The sequence below is a fragment of the Danio rerio genome, chromosome 3, assembly GCF_049306965.1.
Source record: "Danio rerio strain Tuebingen ecotype United States chromosome 3, GRCz12tu, whole genome shotgun sequence".
In the NCBI taxonomy this organism is placed as follows: domain Eukaryota; kingdom Metazoa; phylum Chordata; class Actinopteri; order Cypriniformes; family Danionidae; genus Danio; species Danio rerio.
In genome coordinates, this window is record NC_133178.1 from 34,994,447 (window position 1) to 35,011,654 (window position 17,208).

General features: G+C 34.7%; 1 protein-coding gene across 1 annotated transcript; it reads right to left on the minus strand.

The window, feature by feature from the left end:
- Positions 1 to 543: 543 nt before the first annotated feature.
- Positions 544 to 16,896, minus strand: engase (endo-beta-N-acetylglucosaminidase). The gene is given in 14 exon segments (NM_001080578.2): positions 544 to 988; positions 3,941 to 4,052; positions 5,343 to 5,442; positions 5,522 to 5,664; positions 7,809 to 7,993; positions 8,982 to 9,093; positions 9,218 to 9,321; positions 10,478 to 10,649; positions 12,319 to 12,467; positions 12,562 to 12,716; positions 13,961 to 14,109; positions 14,197 to 14,398; positions 16,576 to 16,652; positions 16,745 to 16,896. Coding segments are annotated over 14 exon segments (2,175 nt in total). The 5' UTR covers positions 16,849 to 16,896; the 3' UTR covers positions 544 to 577.
- Between the last annotated feature and the right edge of the window lie 312 nt (positions 16,897 to 17,208).

Here is a 17,208-nt window from a genome sequence, read left to right on the forward strand (position 1 = left end):
AAGCACCAATGCATGATGCACTCCACTGCATATAAATATATAATAACTTCAAATCAAAAGCTGCATATAAATCAATGATTCACCCAAAAAATAAAAATGGCTGCTCGTTTTCTTACCCTCAGGCCATTAAAGATGTAGGTTTTATACAGTGCAACATTAAAGAATATTTTTAGCTAAAACTGTGCTCCTTTTGTAAATAATGATTAGTTTCTTGCACAGATCTGATGTTTTTCTTATTTTTTACTCATGTTTTTTTTATTGCTGGTAGCCATTGACTTCTATTTTGTGAATCATCAAGAACCAGATTTTAAGCTTAAGAGCCTTCATTAGTCGGCGCAACAGCCTAGTGGTTAGCAGGCTGACACATGGTGGAGTAGCACTTCAGAGCGTCCCGAGTTTGAATCCCGGCTTGAGGACAATTCCTCTCTTTCCCACTTTGCTTCCTGTCTGAAATACTGTCCTATCCACTTAATAAAGGCAAAAAAGCCTTCATTAAAGTTCTTCTAAACAAAGGATGGCCTGTAGGTGAGCAAATTTCAGCTATTTTTTTTTTTTTTGGTGAACTCCCTTTGCATGATCAATGAGATGGGTTGCCTGAAGGACTCTGGCTGTAGCTAAGGGTTTGTCGGCCCCACTGGGCTTCTGGGACGCTGAACCCCTCTTTACTCACAGGCTCCACCACCAGCTCTATGAGACCCGGAGCAGCAGGAACCTCCAGCTCCACCACGCGGTACAGGGTGGAGTAAGACCTGCCGATCAGAGTCAAGGGTCCAGAAGGGATCCGAGGGTCAGGACCACGCAGGTGCCTCCAGTGAATCCGGAAATGGCGGACCTGCCGGGTTGGATATTGCCATCGCAAGGTGGCGTTCAAAAGTACCTTCAGTGTGTGTCCGTCTCCTTTTAAAACACCCGTCTGCCACACCACATCATTGACACAGATGCCTTCAACAGACTGCAGTGGCGCTTGAAGATTATCTGCATCCAACAGCTGGATTTAAAAAACAGAAATGGACAATGATATATTAGGAATGCAAAGAAAAGGTTTTCTGGCAATAAGTAATCCAATTAATCTCCTCAACAACAATGTGATCGGGAAATTGATTTTAATAGGCTAAACTTTTTATTTTATTTTCATTTTTTTCTAAGGTTTGTTATGTATTCTATCATTTGAGGTTATTTTCCTCCCCATACTTGTAACAGTTGTTGGGGGCGTATCTTGTATTTTTACATCCCAATGTTGACAGGTATAGTTTAATCACTTGCTCCTCTAACACACATAACCTACTCTAACGAGCAGCAAGCAGATCTAATTTCTTGTTTAAATATGTAAATCCAATTCATATATTTAAAATACAAGGTAACATATAGATTTTAAAGATATATAAATAAGTCATATATCCATGCAACAGAGTTATAAATAAAATTATGACATACGGTATAACCGATATTTATGAGGTCCAAGAAACATTTGCAGGTTTTGATAAATAGGCTACTTTATGATAATACTTTTCATTTAGGTACAGCAGTTTTCTTTGAACTTTTTAAGAACAGTGCCATTTTTAATTAACTTTTGAAATCTCATTTTTTATTTTAACATTGACGTTTTTTTAATCTTTTACCTGTAAGTGTGTTATTATTCTAACTATTTCTTATGTTTAAAGTGGCTGACAATAATAAATATTCATAATAAGAAGAATTAATCTGCCACATTTGTGAATTGTGCAGAGCTGTAGCCGCTTTATTAGGCCTACTATGTATTTCAATATCAGTCATTATGGTGGAACTTGGAGAGACAATTTTTTCCGAGGTGGTATTTGGTGAAAAAAGTTTAAGAAACACTGACCTAAAGTATAAAGGGCAAATTAAAGGTGTACCATAAAATTTGGGATTTGTTTACACAATTTATGGAACAAAACCATACAATGGCACAAGCAAATACCTCTCACACTACTGGTTTATTGATTGACATTTGTATTTTTGTATGTGGAATACAGTATATGTTTTTATTTGCCTTAGCCCATGTATAACAATACATTTACCTGTTCAATTGAATTTAGATGCTTTGGGGGAGGGAGAGGTTAAGATGCAAAAAAAAAAAAAAAAAAACTTAATTTTATATAATTTTATACTTAATCAAATGATTTTTTCTACAATTAAAAATGTTTAAAAAAAGAATGCAAAGAAATGTTTAAAAAGTAAAGACATATTTGTAATTTTAAAAAATCTATTTAAAAAAAAGTATTTCTGCTCTTGAATTGTTTCAAACAAATATTAATCAGGTGTTTTTAATATTGATGATAAGAAATGTTGAAGCAACACATCAGAATTTTACAATTAATTCTCAATGATCATGTGAGACTGAAGACAGAATTATTTGATTAAGACCCTTTTTCACAATTTTTTAAATATTAAAACTATTGATTAATTTTACAATATTTATATACCATACAAAATGACCAAAATTATTTAAACAGTCAATTTGTAGGGCATCTCAAAAAGCAAATATGCAACTTTACATTTTTGTGTGTGTTAATGTAATGCTCTAGAAGCAAATATGTATAGTAGAGCTGCACAATATACAGTGTTCAGCATATCTGAGTATATCCCATATTGAAAATAAATATTTTTCTCAATTTCTCTGTGAATAGGCAATGTGTTTTGGTGCATTTAAACAAAACAGATTTATTAAACAGATATATTTATTAAAATAATATTTTAGTCACCAAACATATTTAGAAATTGAAAGAAATTGCAAAATTTTGCAAAAATAAATTACAACCTACAACCTTTTTTCCTTTTTTTAAATTTGTATTTAATATTTTTCTATAACATAATTTTGGGTGTACTAGTTTTTGGACCGTTATCATAAGTTATTTTTTTAGATAAGCTTCAGATTTGGCTTCAGTACTGCCTAATCTAATGTATAAGCACAAATATAATATTGTACAGCTTCCTATTAAAAATATGAATTTAAAAGAGAGATTTGTGAGGGGTGTACTTATATATGCTGAGCAATGTATCGTAGGAGCATTGATATCGCAATGTGTGTGTTCACAATAGTCACATCGCAAGACATGCAATGCTTTTAAGAGTAATAGTTAATCTTGTGCATGTGTTTTTAAGGCCTGTGACTAGGTAAGCATTTTAAGAGAGTTCAAAGCATTTTAATCAGCATAAAGATTAATTTTATCGAACAATTCATATGATGAAGACAATGCATTGTTAATTTACATTTGATTATTCAATTTATGTAACTGAATACTGTTAGACTATCCACAGAAACCATATATCATTGTTTATTTGACTGTAATATTTGCCTCATTGTGTTTATTTATGACTGCATTTTGTTCACGTATATAATAAATGACATAAAATGAGTATAAAATCCCCTATAAAATCCTCCTTGTCAATCAAAAGACTTTGCAGGAAGAGTTATTTAAGTCATCTGGTGAAATTATTTCACAATATGTATTATATATTGTATATATCGCAACATAAATTGCAGAGAAAAAAATATTGCAGTGTCAAATTTTTCCAAAATAGTGCAGCCCTAAAGTATAGTGTATTAGATTCGCTGATATTGACTGATACTGTATTTCAATCATACTGTATTATAGTACTGATCCTTTCCCATTTACATTGGAATACCTTAAAGTCATTATTTAAACACCAGTGATTTAATAAGTGTTACAGGCAATCATTAGTAAATCCCTCAATGAATTTAATTTTGTAGTGGCAAAACCTTTTAAAACTGATTTTAGTTTATAAAAATATTTTTTTGTACAAAAAATAGTATATGAAGCCATTTATTTAGTGCCATTTCGTGAAAAAACTTGCTAATTGTCCAAAATTAAATGTGAATCAGTGAAAATGCTTTACTCATAAAACAAATAAAACTCTGGAATATGTTGAAAGACATGTGACATGTTGTGTGTCTCACCATAATCTCTCCAATCCTGCAGTTAAAGTTGATGTCTTCATCTCCTCCATCTCGGGAAACGCGAATGCACACTTCTCGCAATGAGCATCCAATCATTTTCAACAGGAAACATCTAAGAGTTTAACCACATTGAGTTTGATTTGATATTACACATGTCTGGTATGACCAAAACATTTCAGACTAAAAGAATGAGTGGGCAACCTATAAATGAACAACAATTAAATCTATAATGGCCAGTGATTAATCACTGCCACATAAACAACAGCTTCAGAGGCAATCATTGTCCTTAGTCAGAATTTTAACCTGCACCAATCACTGTGATTTGATACTTTAAAAATGGCACTTCTTGATAAAAACCTGCTTTAAAAGTACACTACCTGATAAAAGTCTTGTCGTTTATCCAAGTGTTAGGTACAACAAATAATAACTTGACTTCTAGTTGATCAAAGACTCAAATAACATATTCATAAAGACATCTGGAATGGCAAAGAAAGTTTATCAAGATTCTTTAGATTCATCTTTAATGCCTCCTCCATCTTCGCCAAGACATGATCAATAATGTTCATGACTGGTGACTGTGCTTGCCAATCCTAGAGCACCTTTACCTTCTTTGATTTCAAAAACTTTGATGTGGAGGCTAAAGTATGAGAAGGAGCGCTGTCCTGCTGAAGAATTTGCTCTCTCCTGTGGTTTGTAATATAATGGGCAGCACAAATGTCTTGATACATCAGACTGTTGATGTTGCCATTCATACTGAATGTAACCCTAAACCATGATTTATCCTTCACCAAACTTGACTGATTTCTATGAAAATCTTGGGTCCATGAAGGTTTCAATAGGTCTTCTGCAGTATTTGTGATGATTGGGGTGCAGTTTAACAGATGATTCATCAGAAATATCTACCTTCTGCCACTTTTCCAAATGATCAACTAAAAGTCAAGTTATTATTTGTTGCTCTTACAACTGGGATTGCCGACAAGACTTTTGTCTGGTAGTGTATAATTCACCCAAAAAAAAAAAAAAAAAAACTGACTCATTTACACACCCTTACCTTAATAAATTTCCCTTTTTCTGTTGAACACAAAAGAAGATATTTTGAAGAATGTTTGAAACCAGTATCCACTGATATCCATTATAGCAACAAATACAGTCAAGCCCAAAATTATATATACTGGTTGAATAAATGTAGTTTTATTTCATAATTTGACAGGATTATGAAGAGTTTCAGGCTTGACTGTATATAATATGAACTCAAGTCAATGGCTACAGGTTTCCAACATTCTTCAAAACATCTTATTTTGTGTTCAACAAAAGAAGTAAAATCACTACTAAATGATGACTTTTTTTTGGGGGGGGGGGGGGGGGGGGGTGAACTTTCCCTTTAAAACCTTAAGACTCTTACCTGGTAGCCCAGCCATCTGAAGTCCACTGTCCACAATTCTGTGCAAACTGCTCTACCAACTGGTTGCTCTCAGCTAGTGCTTCAGGAAAGACACTTCTAGCTGAACACAAACCAGATTACATTAGATGACATAACACATGACAGCTCCAGACAGAGACTAGGCCTGAAAAACAACTCACATGCTATTTCCTCTGTCCCGTCAAATGTGCACAGAGGACCATCTATTGTTTTGAGCTCCAAAGACACCTTTACCCCCACAGGTGGCTTGAAGACGAAAGAAACAAACGTCCTGGCAGCCAGAGGTACGTGGAGAGAAAATATCCTACAAGACAAAGACAGAGGGTTTGAACAGGGTTCCCATTTTGAGCCTAAGGTCAGTGAAAATCAGGAAGAAGTCACGGTTTTCCCTGATTTTGACTGTCTAAGAAGCTTAATTTCTATGATCTACTATATAAGCATTGAGCATACAAAAAGGAAAATATATCTTTAATTGCTTGTTGTCATTTCACATTTAGGACAAGGTGCTGAAACCCAAAACAAAGCTGGACTAGAAGTTTGATTGAATTGCCTTATTGAATACATAGTTTTCTCAACTAGTTTAGAACATTAACACAACATTGGTTATTACATTTAATTATGATTCTTTTATCAATCTAAGATTTTTAACAGAGCTAATTAAATACAAGTTGCAAAGAAAAAAAGTCAAAACTTGGGAGTATCTCGCAACCTATTAAGCTAAATTTTCAATTGAATCAGTGACCATTATGCCACCTAATACTAAAGAAGGGTACTAAAGAAAAATTATAACACAATAAAAACATGTTGCAGAAAAATAACATTTTGATGGATGGAAAGTGAACAAGATATATAAAATGAAAAACAAAAAGAAATCCCTGACATTCCATGACCTGAACAAAAAATGCATTTAATATACACATTCAATGTCTGAAATAGACCTTTTTAAATTCCATGATATTCCAGAAATTCAATTAACCCTGTTTGAATATTATCAATTTAATTTTAAAGAGCCCCTATTATGCATTAAAAAAGGTCATAGTGTGATTTTGAGGGTCTATAACAGTGGTCACCAAACTTGTTCCTGGAGGGCCGGTGTCCTGCAGATTTTACCTCCAACCCTAATCAAACACACCTGAACAAGCTAATCAAGCTCTTACTTGGTATACTTAAAACATCCAGGCAGGTGTGTTGAGGCAAGTTGGAACTAAACCCTGCAGGGACACCGGCCCTCCAGGACCAGGATTGGTGAGCCCTGGTCTATAACAACAGGCTGATATGCCTGCAAAGTCAAAAAAACACTTTTATTTTCTTATCATATGCATTTATTTTTACCTAATTATCCCAATGACTCTCATATGATTTGTTAAGAGATTAACTTGTTCCCAAACCTATCCTTTGTGTCATGCTAATTTGGATGACCCAGTCTGTTACGACTGGTTGACTGCGTTCAGCGCGAGAAATGGCCACCATGGCTTATCAACATTGTTGAAGTAGTCAGAGTGCATGCAGATTAAAGTTATATGTGTGAGCCCATTGCAGGAGTGCATTAAAGCAATGCAGGTAAACACCAGTATGTTGCTCTATTCTTAACCATGACACACATTCAGCATTAATCCACACAGTAGCAAAGCTGTACTATTTTGAAACTTGACCACCGCACATGTGTAGGAACAGCTGACGGTGGCCATAGCATCGACAAACGGCAGAAGATAGCGAGCTCACAAACGCATTTAAATCCGTAAACAAAGCAGCATGAGCCACGTTTTCAAAGTGGTTTTAAATGTGATACGTGAATTTATAAGTAGCAAACCAGATACAGTACAAGCTACATGGAGAGATTACAAGTAACAAAACACAATTAAATTGTGTTAACAAAACAATTTAACAAGGAGGAACAAGGAGGCAACCATTTTAATCATACTCACGTACACTTGTAAAATGGAGGGAAGAAAATGATCCATGAATTGTGTACTGGCAAAGTTCCATACATCAAAAGTCTTTTCTGATCCTTCCTTTAACAAACGGCTGACAAATCGCCCTTTGCAGGGGTAGATTATTGCATTCATCACTAGAACATTCATTTATTAATGTTCACTCATCTTCAGTCATGATCAGCCCTACACACACCTGCACTCTGCTAGCATTTGAAGGGAAAGGTGCATTCACGTTTTACTGTATCTGGTACAGAACATATTTGCTATTGCTTCGTGTCGACGTCGATACGAACAGGCTAAAGATCCGGACGAATGAAGAATCATATAAATAACTTTTTTTATTAAAAAACAAGGTGCACGTTCAGATTTATACCCTCAGTTGGATGTTTTCATTAACTTAGTGCTGTGTTGCACACTGCATGGAAGGTAATTTTCAAAAGCCCGTGATAGGGGTTCTTTAAGAATAATATAAAAATATTTTTTGATACTTCAGTGTAAACAAAATGTCCAGTACCTCGCACAGACGTCAGAAAGTCCAGATGGAATCATGCCCTCCAGCATCAGAGAGCTTCCTCCAATCCAGGCATCCTCTGAGCAGCCACGGGTCCTCAGCCAGCCGCCATTCCCGATGCTCTCCGAGAGATACAAAGGCTGGATCTCCTGAGCGTGCAGATTGAACCAGCTCCTCTCAGTCTCAACCTACAAGAGATTTAATAAATCAGTTATCAGAGCACTACGCATTGAATACACTTTCATGTATTCACAGGTGAGCAACCCATATAACCTGTTCGTTTTACTGCATTTTAGTAGGAAAAACTGCAATGTCAAATAAATAGTGCTATAAATTAGGGGTAGACGATATTGAAAAAGTCTGATATTGCAATATTTTATTTTCTGCGATCAATATTGCAATATGAATGCAGTTTCACAAGATAGTTTGATTAGTTCTTGACAGTTCTCTGGGATTGCTAACAGTATTCAGGTACAGAAATAAATAAAAATAATAATAAAACGAAAAATAAATAAATTAGAAGTTATTTCTTAAAACATGCTAAATTATCGGCCAATAGGGTTTTTTAAATAATCTTATTTTCACATTGAAATGTAGATATTCGGGTTAGAAGCAAGACAAAAACTTTTTGGCATAAATAATATAAATAATTAAATACAATTAATCTTTGTTACACCTCCAAGCATCCTACCTTTTGTGCCCAAATGCTCTGGAAATGCTCAACCAAAGGTCTTAAAAACACATCCAAATAAACACTCTATTTTACTCTATTATAGTTAAACTTAGCAGTGACTCAACAAATCAAATGTGTTCTGTGGCTCCTGGTCAACTATAATTCCGACTCAACATGATTGATGTTTTTTAACATTACTGATATAAAAAAAAACATGAGATACTCCTACATGCTCCTACAGATAAGAGTAAGTAATTGGCCATGTGAATGAACCAAAATGTCAAAAAGTCCTATTACAATTATTATATAAAATATTTTGTATTTAAAAGTGCTGATGTGTTCAATGCTTTGATGTGTAGTCAAGTCCGGTTTCCCATTGATGACAGTAAAAAAAAAATTATAATAAAAAATAAAAAATAAATGAATCACAAAATACTCAAAGAGAATGAGTTACATAAGTATTAAAGAGAATATCAGTGGGTAAATGATTGTGTGAATTGTACCTTTCCCCTCCAGTACAGGCTCTTCCCAAATCCTTGACAAAATGAGGAAACAAACGGAAGATTGGATGATGGTCGGTGGATATAAAGGAAATCAGATAGCAAGCTCCAAAACCTGAAAACAATAATCAGATATTATCAACATCAGTGACATTTGCGAGTGTGCATCTATACAGTTTCTATTGTAAAACAGTGAGCACATTTTCCATCATTTAAGCAGTGTGTTGTAAAGTGCTTACTTGTCTTGATTTTGCCGAAAATCTGCCTTTTCATGACATTCATACACCCAACCAGGAGCAAAGATGGCTGTCGACAGGTCATACTTCCGAATCAGCTCCAGAGCCTAATAGTGAAACAAAATATCAAAAACAAGATATTACTGTTGCACACTACTATTTAAAATTTCAGGTCAATAAGATTTTATTTATACACTGAGCCAGACAAAACTTTTTTCACTTGTACTTATATTTTATTATATTTTATTATATTATATTATATTATATTATATTATATTATATTATATTATATTATATTATATTATATTATATTGTATTTTATTATATTTTATTATATTATATTACAATATTTTGTAATATATTATATTATATTTTATTATATTGTAATATTTATATTATATTATAATATTTATATTATATTATATTATTATATTATATTATATTATATTATATTATATTATATTATATTATATTATATTATATTATATTATATTATATTATATTATTTAAGGGTAAAATTTTATCAAAAGTGACAGCATTAATAAAGAAACAAAATATTTCTTTTTTAATTCTGCACTTTGTATTCATCAATAAATGCTCTCAGGATTTCATGGGTTCAATAACAAAATTAAGCAGCAAAACTTTTTCAACATTCACCATAACAAAAAAATGTTTGAGAAGCTTATCAGAATAATATCAGAATATTAAAGCATCAGTTGATTTACCTCATCATTTACTCTCCCTTATGTAGTTTTAAACCTTTATGGGTTTCTTTCTCTTTTTTTTATTTCGATGAATGCTGGTTGCTTGCACCAATTGACTTTCACAATAAGGGATAAAATTACTATGGAAGTGTCTGTGCCAATGGTGTAGTGATTAGTGCATCGACACATGCACTCCAGTGCTTACAGCTACCTGAGTTCGATTCCTGCCTCGAGTTCCTATGCTGATCCTTCCCCACTCTCTGTACCACATGTTTTCCTGTGAATACTCTCTACTCTCCTGTCCATTAAAGGTGAAAACCCCTCAAAAAAAGTATTATAAAAAATACTATTGAAGTCAATGGGTGCCAGCAACCAGCAAAATATCTTCATTATCCTTTTAATGTTACACTGAAGACTGATTTAATGACATTTCAGATTTACCATCACAGCAATAAAGCATCTCATCTCAACATTTCACTAATATTACTGTCTTTTCAATTATACAAAAGAAGCTTTGTTAAGAGCAATCGTTTCTACAACTATATACAAACCCTCTAACCTTATTGGTCTCATATTTCCCTCCGATCACCTTGCCTCTTGCAAACACATCTACACCGACATAGATGTCAGCAAAGCGTCCCTGAGCAGCGGCATAAGACTTCATTCCCTCCAGGCTCTGCTCTGTCCAGTTGTAGTTTGTGAAAAATCCATCACAAGCGTCGAAAAACATTCTGATAGGATGACATAAGGAAACTGATGAAGCAGAAAATTGCAACTACTGTTAAAGTCCACCTCAACCGGAAGCTGCGACCACTTTTTTGTATATTCCTTTCATATTCAGTCCCTTTAGAAACAGAATTTTAAATGAGAAAACAGTGGATGTGGCTTGTTTTTTCTACTGCAAGCTGATTGGATGTAGTAAAGTAACCATTTCACTCAGAAAGATTGGGAAATAGGGTTTGGGGAGAGTTATTACAACCTAACACACGCCTCCTGCTCACCATTTCTGTTGGTTGTTAACAGTTGGAGGGGCGAGGTAAATTATGTTAGCCACACCCAATACCTAACACATATGTAATCTGACAATTTAACTGAAAAAAACAGTCCTCTTAGTTTTTTGCAATTGCGCGATCGCTGAATCAAACACAAAAATCAGCGGATCCTGCAAAATTCTTAATTTAAATGCAAAATAATCACAATAAAACATAAATAATCCCATAATACATCCAACTCCAAACCATATAATCAAATTATATTTATTTTAATTTGCAATAAATTGTTTTACATGACTTATAGACGTTGCATAAGCAGCACACGTGATGTTTTTAAGTGTCTCTGGAAAAATTGTGTCTCGCCTGCACCCTCACAATCATTACATTACATGAAAGGGAGAGGAGAAAATAGTTTTGCAGCCTGTGCAGTAAGCAGACATGAATGAAGCGCAAGTGATTTACATGTGAAATTAATGCAAAGATTGGATTAGACAACCTGTAGCACAAATTGGGTGTTTTGTGCGTTTGACGTGACTCAGGCTGCAAAATAAAGTGAGCAAACATCTAACAAATGGAGCAATGGAACCAACAGAAAAACTAGCAGCTTAACTGCTGCTGGACATGACCGACTTGAAGGACATTATTTGTGCTTTACATGTATGGCTGATATTATGATATGCGTCAAATCGATAAATAATTTTGTTTAACTCTTTCCCTGCCACTGACGAGTTTTATGGCAACGTGTTTTAGGTGAATTACAGTAAGGGAAGCCCTAACGCATGATCTGAGTGAGTTACCTGATGTCAGATGATCCGGGGAATGAAATCTGAGAGAAACTAAGATCGTGGATTAAAATAAGAGTTATACAACCTTCCTTTAGCTTAATCCCTACAGTTTTTTTTAGATCAGGTCAAGAGGCCTAAACAAAGAAGTTTTATTTTTATGATTTGTGTCATTGTGTCAGATTGCACACCTAACATAGTAGGCTACCTAATATGGTAAATAAGATATCATATATATATATATATATATATATATATATATATATATATATATATATATATATATATATATATATATATATATATATGTTAATCTCAAAATTGTCCGCAAATATCTGGGAATTACGGTACCACCACAAAGTCTGTAATTTTTAATCACCAAAAAAACTAAAATCACAAAAACTATCGTGAAAAACTAGGAGATCTGATAAAAAAAAAACAGGAGGTGAATAAAACATTATTAATTTTTTTTTCTTAATGACAAGCACAGATGAATTGTTCGCCACAAAACTAGCAATGTTAGCTAACAAAACCAATGATGTTAGTTTTGATTTTATTTGTAGTTTAAATTTCCGGTGTAAATTTCACAAATCTGTACCTCAGATCTTCAGAAGAACATCACTTGCCTGTTATTGTCATTGAGCTCGTTCTGCCAGAGGAGCTTGCCGTCTTTCAGTACACTGTCATACCAGATGACCACACTTCCTGGGACACGCTCGTGCATCTGGTCAGTGAGGTAGCGCAGAAAGGGGCCAGTGTTATTCACCGCAGTCTCCTGAGAAAAGTTTGGTGTGGTGAAGTGTTAGACATCCTGCATTTTTGACACATAATACCAAATACATGCCATCAGAATTGCTTTATGTACTCACACTCAGCTCATTTTCTATGTTTATTAGCCAGCCGTCAAAGCCATAGCAGTGGGAAATCTGAACCAACTTATCAGCAGCTGCGCGGTAACTCTCCTCATCAGCTAGGAAGGCCTCACATGTCTTTGCTCCATCTGTCCATTCTGTGATAAATGTGCCTTAAAGAAGATAAAGACTATTTTAATTTAATTTCACTGTGGTTTGCAACAGTTTTAAAAAGTTGCATTATTTACTCATCAGTGTAAAATCTCTGTAAACAGAGCTGCATGATTTTCCAGATACATAGTTGTTAGATTCACCTGTCCCCATCAATGTGCAAACCTATGCCCATGAGGAGATATACGCTATAGTTGAGTCATATCCATTGTTGCCAGATAGGGCAGTTTCCCACTCGATTGGGTAGTTTTGAATTTAATTGTGCGGGCAAAAAATGCCATTGGTGTGTTGCCAAAATTTGGGTGGTTTTGAAATGTGTATTTTATATACAGTTAGCAGTTCATTTAACAGTAACCAGTGCATATCGCAAACCGAGTGGATCCACTCACAAGAGGAGGTAAAGGAAAGTTGTATCAAAATCTGACTCCCCATACAAATCTTAAATGCTGTGTCGACGCACCAACCACTAGGCTATTGGCGCCGACCTCCCCATACAAATCTGACTCTGCAGCGCCTGCCGTTAACCTCACAGCAGTTTATCATGATAATTTTTTTCCGCAATTGACAGCAAGAACAAACATAGAAGCGTTGTCTGATTGTCAAGCAGAGCCTACATGTGTTCAAAAGAATTTAAAACGCCTAATGGGACAACAGTACTCCATTTCAAAAGTAAAACATACTCTAACAGGTAGTGTAATCTACACAACATTAAGTGCAGTGTGTGAGTGAGAGGGGGGCAGTGTTTCATTGTGATCTAGTCATGTTGTGGTTCTGTGACTGCTGGCGTTGGTTGCTGTACGTTGAAAAATTATGGGGTTAATTTTGGACAGCTGGAAAAAATCAGCTATATCTGGCAACACTGGTCATATCACAAAATCTGGAATGCCATTATTCGTTTTTTTTTTTTTTTTTTTGGCACGCAAGTGTGATTATGATATTGGTTTCATACAATAGTTCACCAAACAAGAACGTACATTTCCTGACCCTTTACTCACATTTAAGTGGTTCTAAACTTTTAAGAATGACTTTCTTTTGTTGAACACAAAAGCAAGATGTTTTAAAGAATGTTTGGAAAAAAAGACATGCATTGTCAAAGGCACCAGTGAAGGCAAAGGCTGTTTTTTCCAACATTCTTTAGAATATATTCCTTTGTGTTCAACAGAAGAAAGAAACTCAAACAGGTTTGTAAGGTTTTTAAAAACAATGCTAATACGTTTTCAGTATGAAATAGAGAGCACCAACCTACCAATAGAGAGTACTCCATGCCTGTGTGCTGCATTGGTCCAGACCGCAGGAGGAATGGTTACCATTTGATGACTGAAGTAGTTAAAGATGTCAATATACTCCCAGTGATAGAAGGCATATGGAGTCTCTACCTCTGCACCTTGAATGAACCTCAGCAGAAAGAACAGGGCCATGAACATGCTGGAAGCTGGACAAACAACTGACATCACAAGGCTAAAGTCAAACTCTGGGTTATACCTGTCCTCTAGATAGCCTCCCATCATGTCATGGGACACCAGTGTCCTCCTTGGGCAGCTTTCGAGTGGAGGATACCTGCTAGCCAGTGGCACACTGGACACATTAAATATACTTGCTTCATTTCTTTTCCATGACAGCAGCTCATCGAGAGACTTCAGACTGCAGCTGATGGGCTCCGTTGTGTCAGGATCATAGTGGACTGCTGCCAGACAGGGTAATTATAACAAAAGTAAAAAAATATATAATAAACTTAAATTCCATACATATTTGTGATCCAGGACCACAAAGCCAGTCTTATGTTGCCAATAATAAACTGTATGGTCCAAAATGATTAATTTCTTTTTTATGCCAAAATCATTATAATACTGAGTAAAGATAGTCTTCTAAGAATGTTTGTTGAAAATGTCCTACTTTAAACATGTCAAATAAGATTTTTTTATTAGAAATGTGACCAATTTAAAGGCAATTTTGATTTTTGAACTCTCAGATTCCTTACATTCACACAGTAATAATAGGCCAAATATTGTCCTGTTCCAGCAAAACATACATAAATAGAATGTTTATTTATTCAGCTATCAAGTGATGTAAAAATTTCAATAAATAATAGCCTGGTTTCGTGGTCAATAGTCATAACTGTGATATAGCAGTTGGTTGCTTTTTTATTACCTGTTGTTAAAATTAAGATATTGTACTTCACTTGCGTTCCAATATAAAAATTCCTTTAGATATGCAAAAATATGTTTGTGGGACATTTAAACTGAGCTGTGAACAGATTAAAGGCTGCAGCGTTACGTTATTTCAGTTTTTCTCTAAACTATGAATGTAAATCTCAAAACTGTTAGCTGGAACTTCAGAACTTTATTGCATGTCTGCAAAATTTAGTTACTCACCCAAAACATTTCATTACTGCTTCAAAACCTAGTTATTGTGTCAGTAATTTGGCCAAGGCCACCAAAACAGAAAGTGTATTTGTTATTATGTGAGCCACACAGCTCAAAATGATTGGTTGTTTATTCACCATAACAGTCAACCATGGAAATTAAGGCTTAAAAAATCTGATATTTGTTTTGAAGAGTGATTAGTACATACAAATGAATGAAAAATAAATGAATATTTGTATTTATACAGTACATTTATTTTGTACAGGTGTATAACATGTAAAGTGTAGTCTTGCTTGTCCAATTACTCTATTCTGTATATTTCATATTTCGTATGTTACAACAAATACACAAAAAACTACAAAATATCATTCATGAAAAAAATATATTCTTGGTGGACATCCTGTCGCTCTTGTTAGCCTTGCCAGAGGTTACACTTTTTCCAATTGCTCATCCATAAGCATGTTGCTGCAGGACTGTTAGTGTAGTGATTGTGATGCGTGAAGTGTTATGTACATACACCAAACTTAAACATAGATAATTGACAAACATAGAGAATTGACTCATCAGTAATAATCATAATCAACAGGCCATATGCAATTAGTTTTTTGTCCAATCTACAGAAATTTGTACTTGCTGTTTGCAATTTGCTTAAATCAATAAGAAAAGCCAATCTGAAGTTAACAATAGGTTAATTGTTCAAACATCTAAACTTGTTGTTTAGAAAAATAAAAATTTCAATAGAGAATTGAGCCAAAGCAATTGAGTAAAACTGTAATGCACAACATGCAATGTTAAAGATGAGAGAGTCTTGATTTAACAATTTTTGGATCTTACAGATAAGAGACATCATTTGAAACTGTGGAAAGTGTTTTTTCACACAATAAAGACAAAACAATGTGCTTAAATATTGTATGAAATGCTTTTCTTGCAGATTGTTAACAAAAACAATCCAACATGTTTGCATTGTGCAGCCTCTTATGCCTATTTAATCTATGCAATTGCTTATATGAGAATCCAAATTGGTCCAACATGTAGTAAGTTAATGGTCTGCTGTTGGAATTATTTTATGTTTTTCGACAACTTTATAAAGGGAGGTACTTTGATGACACCAAATTTTACATGACTTCATTTATATTTAACATTCATGTACGTCAGTGTTTCTCAACCACGTTCCTGGAGCACCATCAACACTGGTTCTGGATGTCTGCTTTGTCACACGCATTACAGGTCTTTCAGTCCCTGCTAATAAGCTGATGATCTGAATCAGGTGTGTTTGGTTCAGGAGACAGAAAAAGTGCAGAGCTGGTGGTCCTCCATTAACGTGGTTGAGAAACAGTGATGCATTGTACCTTAAAAGCATCCAAAGCATGAGATTGTATAATTTCACATTGTGGTGCTTGAACTGATGTTAAAAAACCGTCATGAAGTTGGCCCCCCACCCAACACAGTAGAGTAATAAGGTAACAGTAGAGTAACTTAATTTCATAGAGGAACTTACATGGCAGCGTGGATGGCTCGAATGTTACGACTTCATGAACACTTTCATCAGCTGGTTGATCTAGGCAGGACTCAGAGCTATACAAACATCGCATTACATTAACAAATAAGTTACAATGCAAATAAATTGATGCTTTCTGTCAACCATAACTCATAAAAGGCGAAGTTACCTGACATCATCCTTAGGTATCTTGCCGCTTGTCGTTTCACTAACGTTACTTTTTCGTTTTCGAGCTATCATGTTGTCTTTGCCTTTTGTAGAAACACTCTCCATTTTACAAACCGTCAAAGGACAGCTAGTTTACAGGTACTTTCTATTTTTACCCGTCACTGTGGTAAACTAAAAGAGCAGACGCAGCTTCCGCGTGAGCTCTGATTGGCTGAATGAGAGTCCAACCATACGTGCTGGACAGAGATCATGCGTAAAGCTCTCTACTGTATATCCACCAGAGGCCAGAAGAGATTATTTTTGAGCTTCAAATGTAAAACTAGGTTACTATTTAAACTTTTATTTATTTAGTTTATAAGGGAGTCTTGTTGTGTTTTTAAAGGTAGGCTATTGAATAGGCTACTCAATCAAAATAGTAAACACAATTACATATAAGCATAAGTCATTAGCTTTTCTGACAGTCAA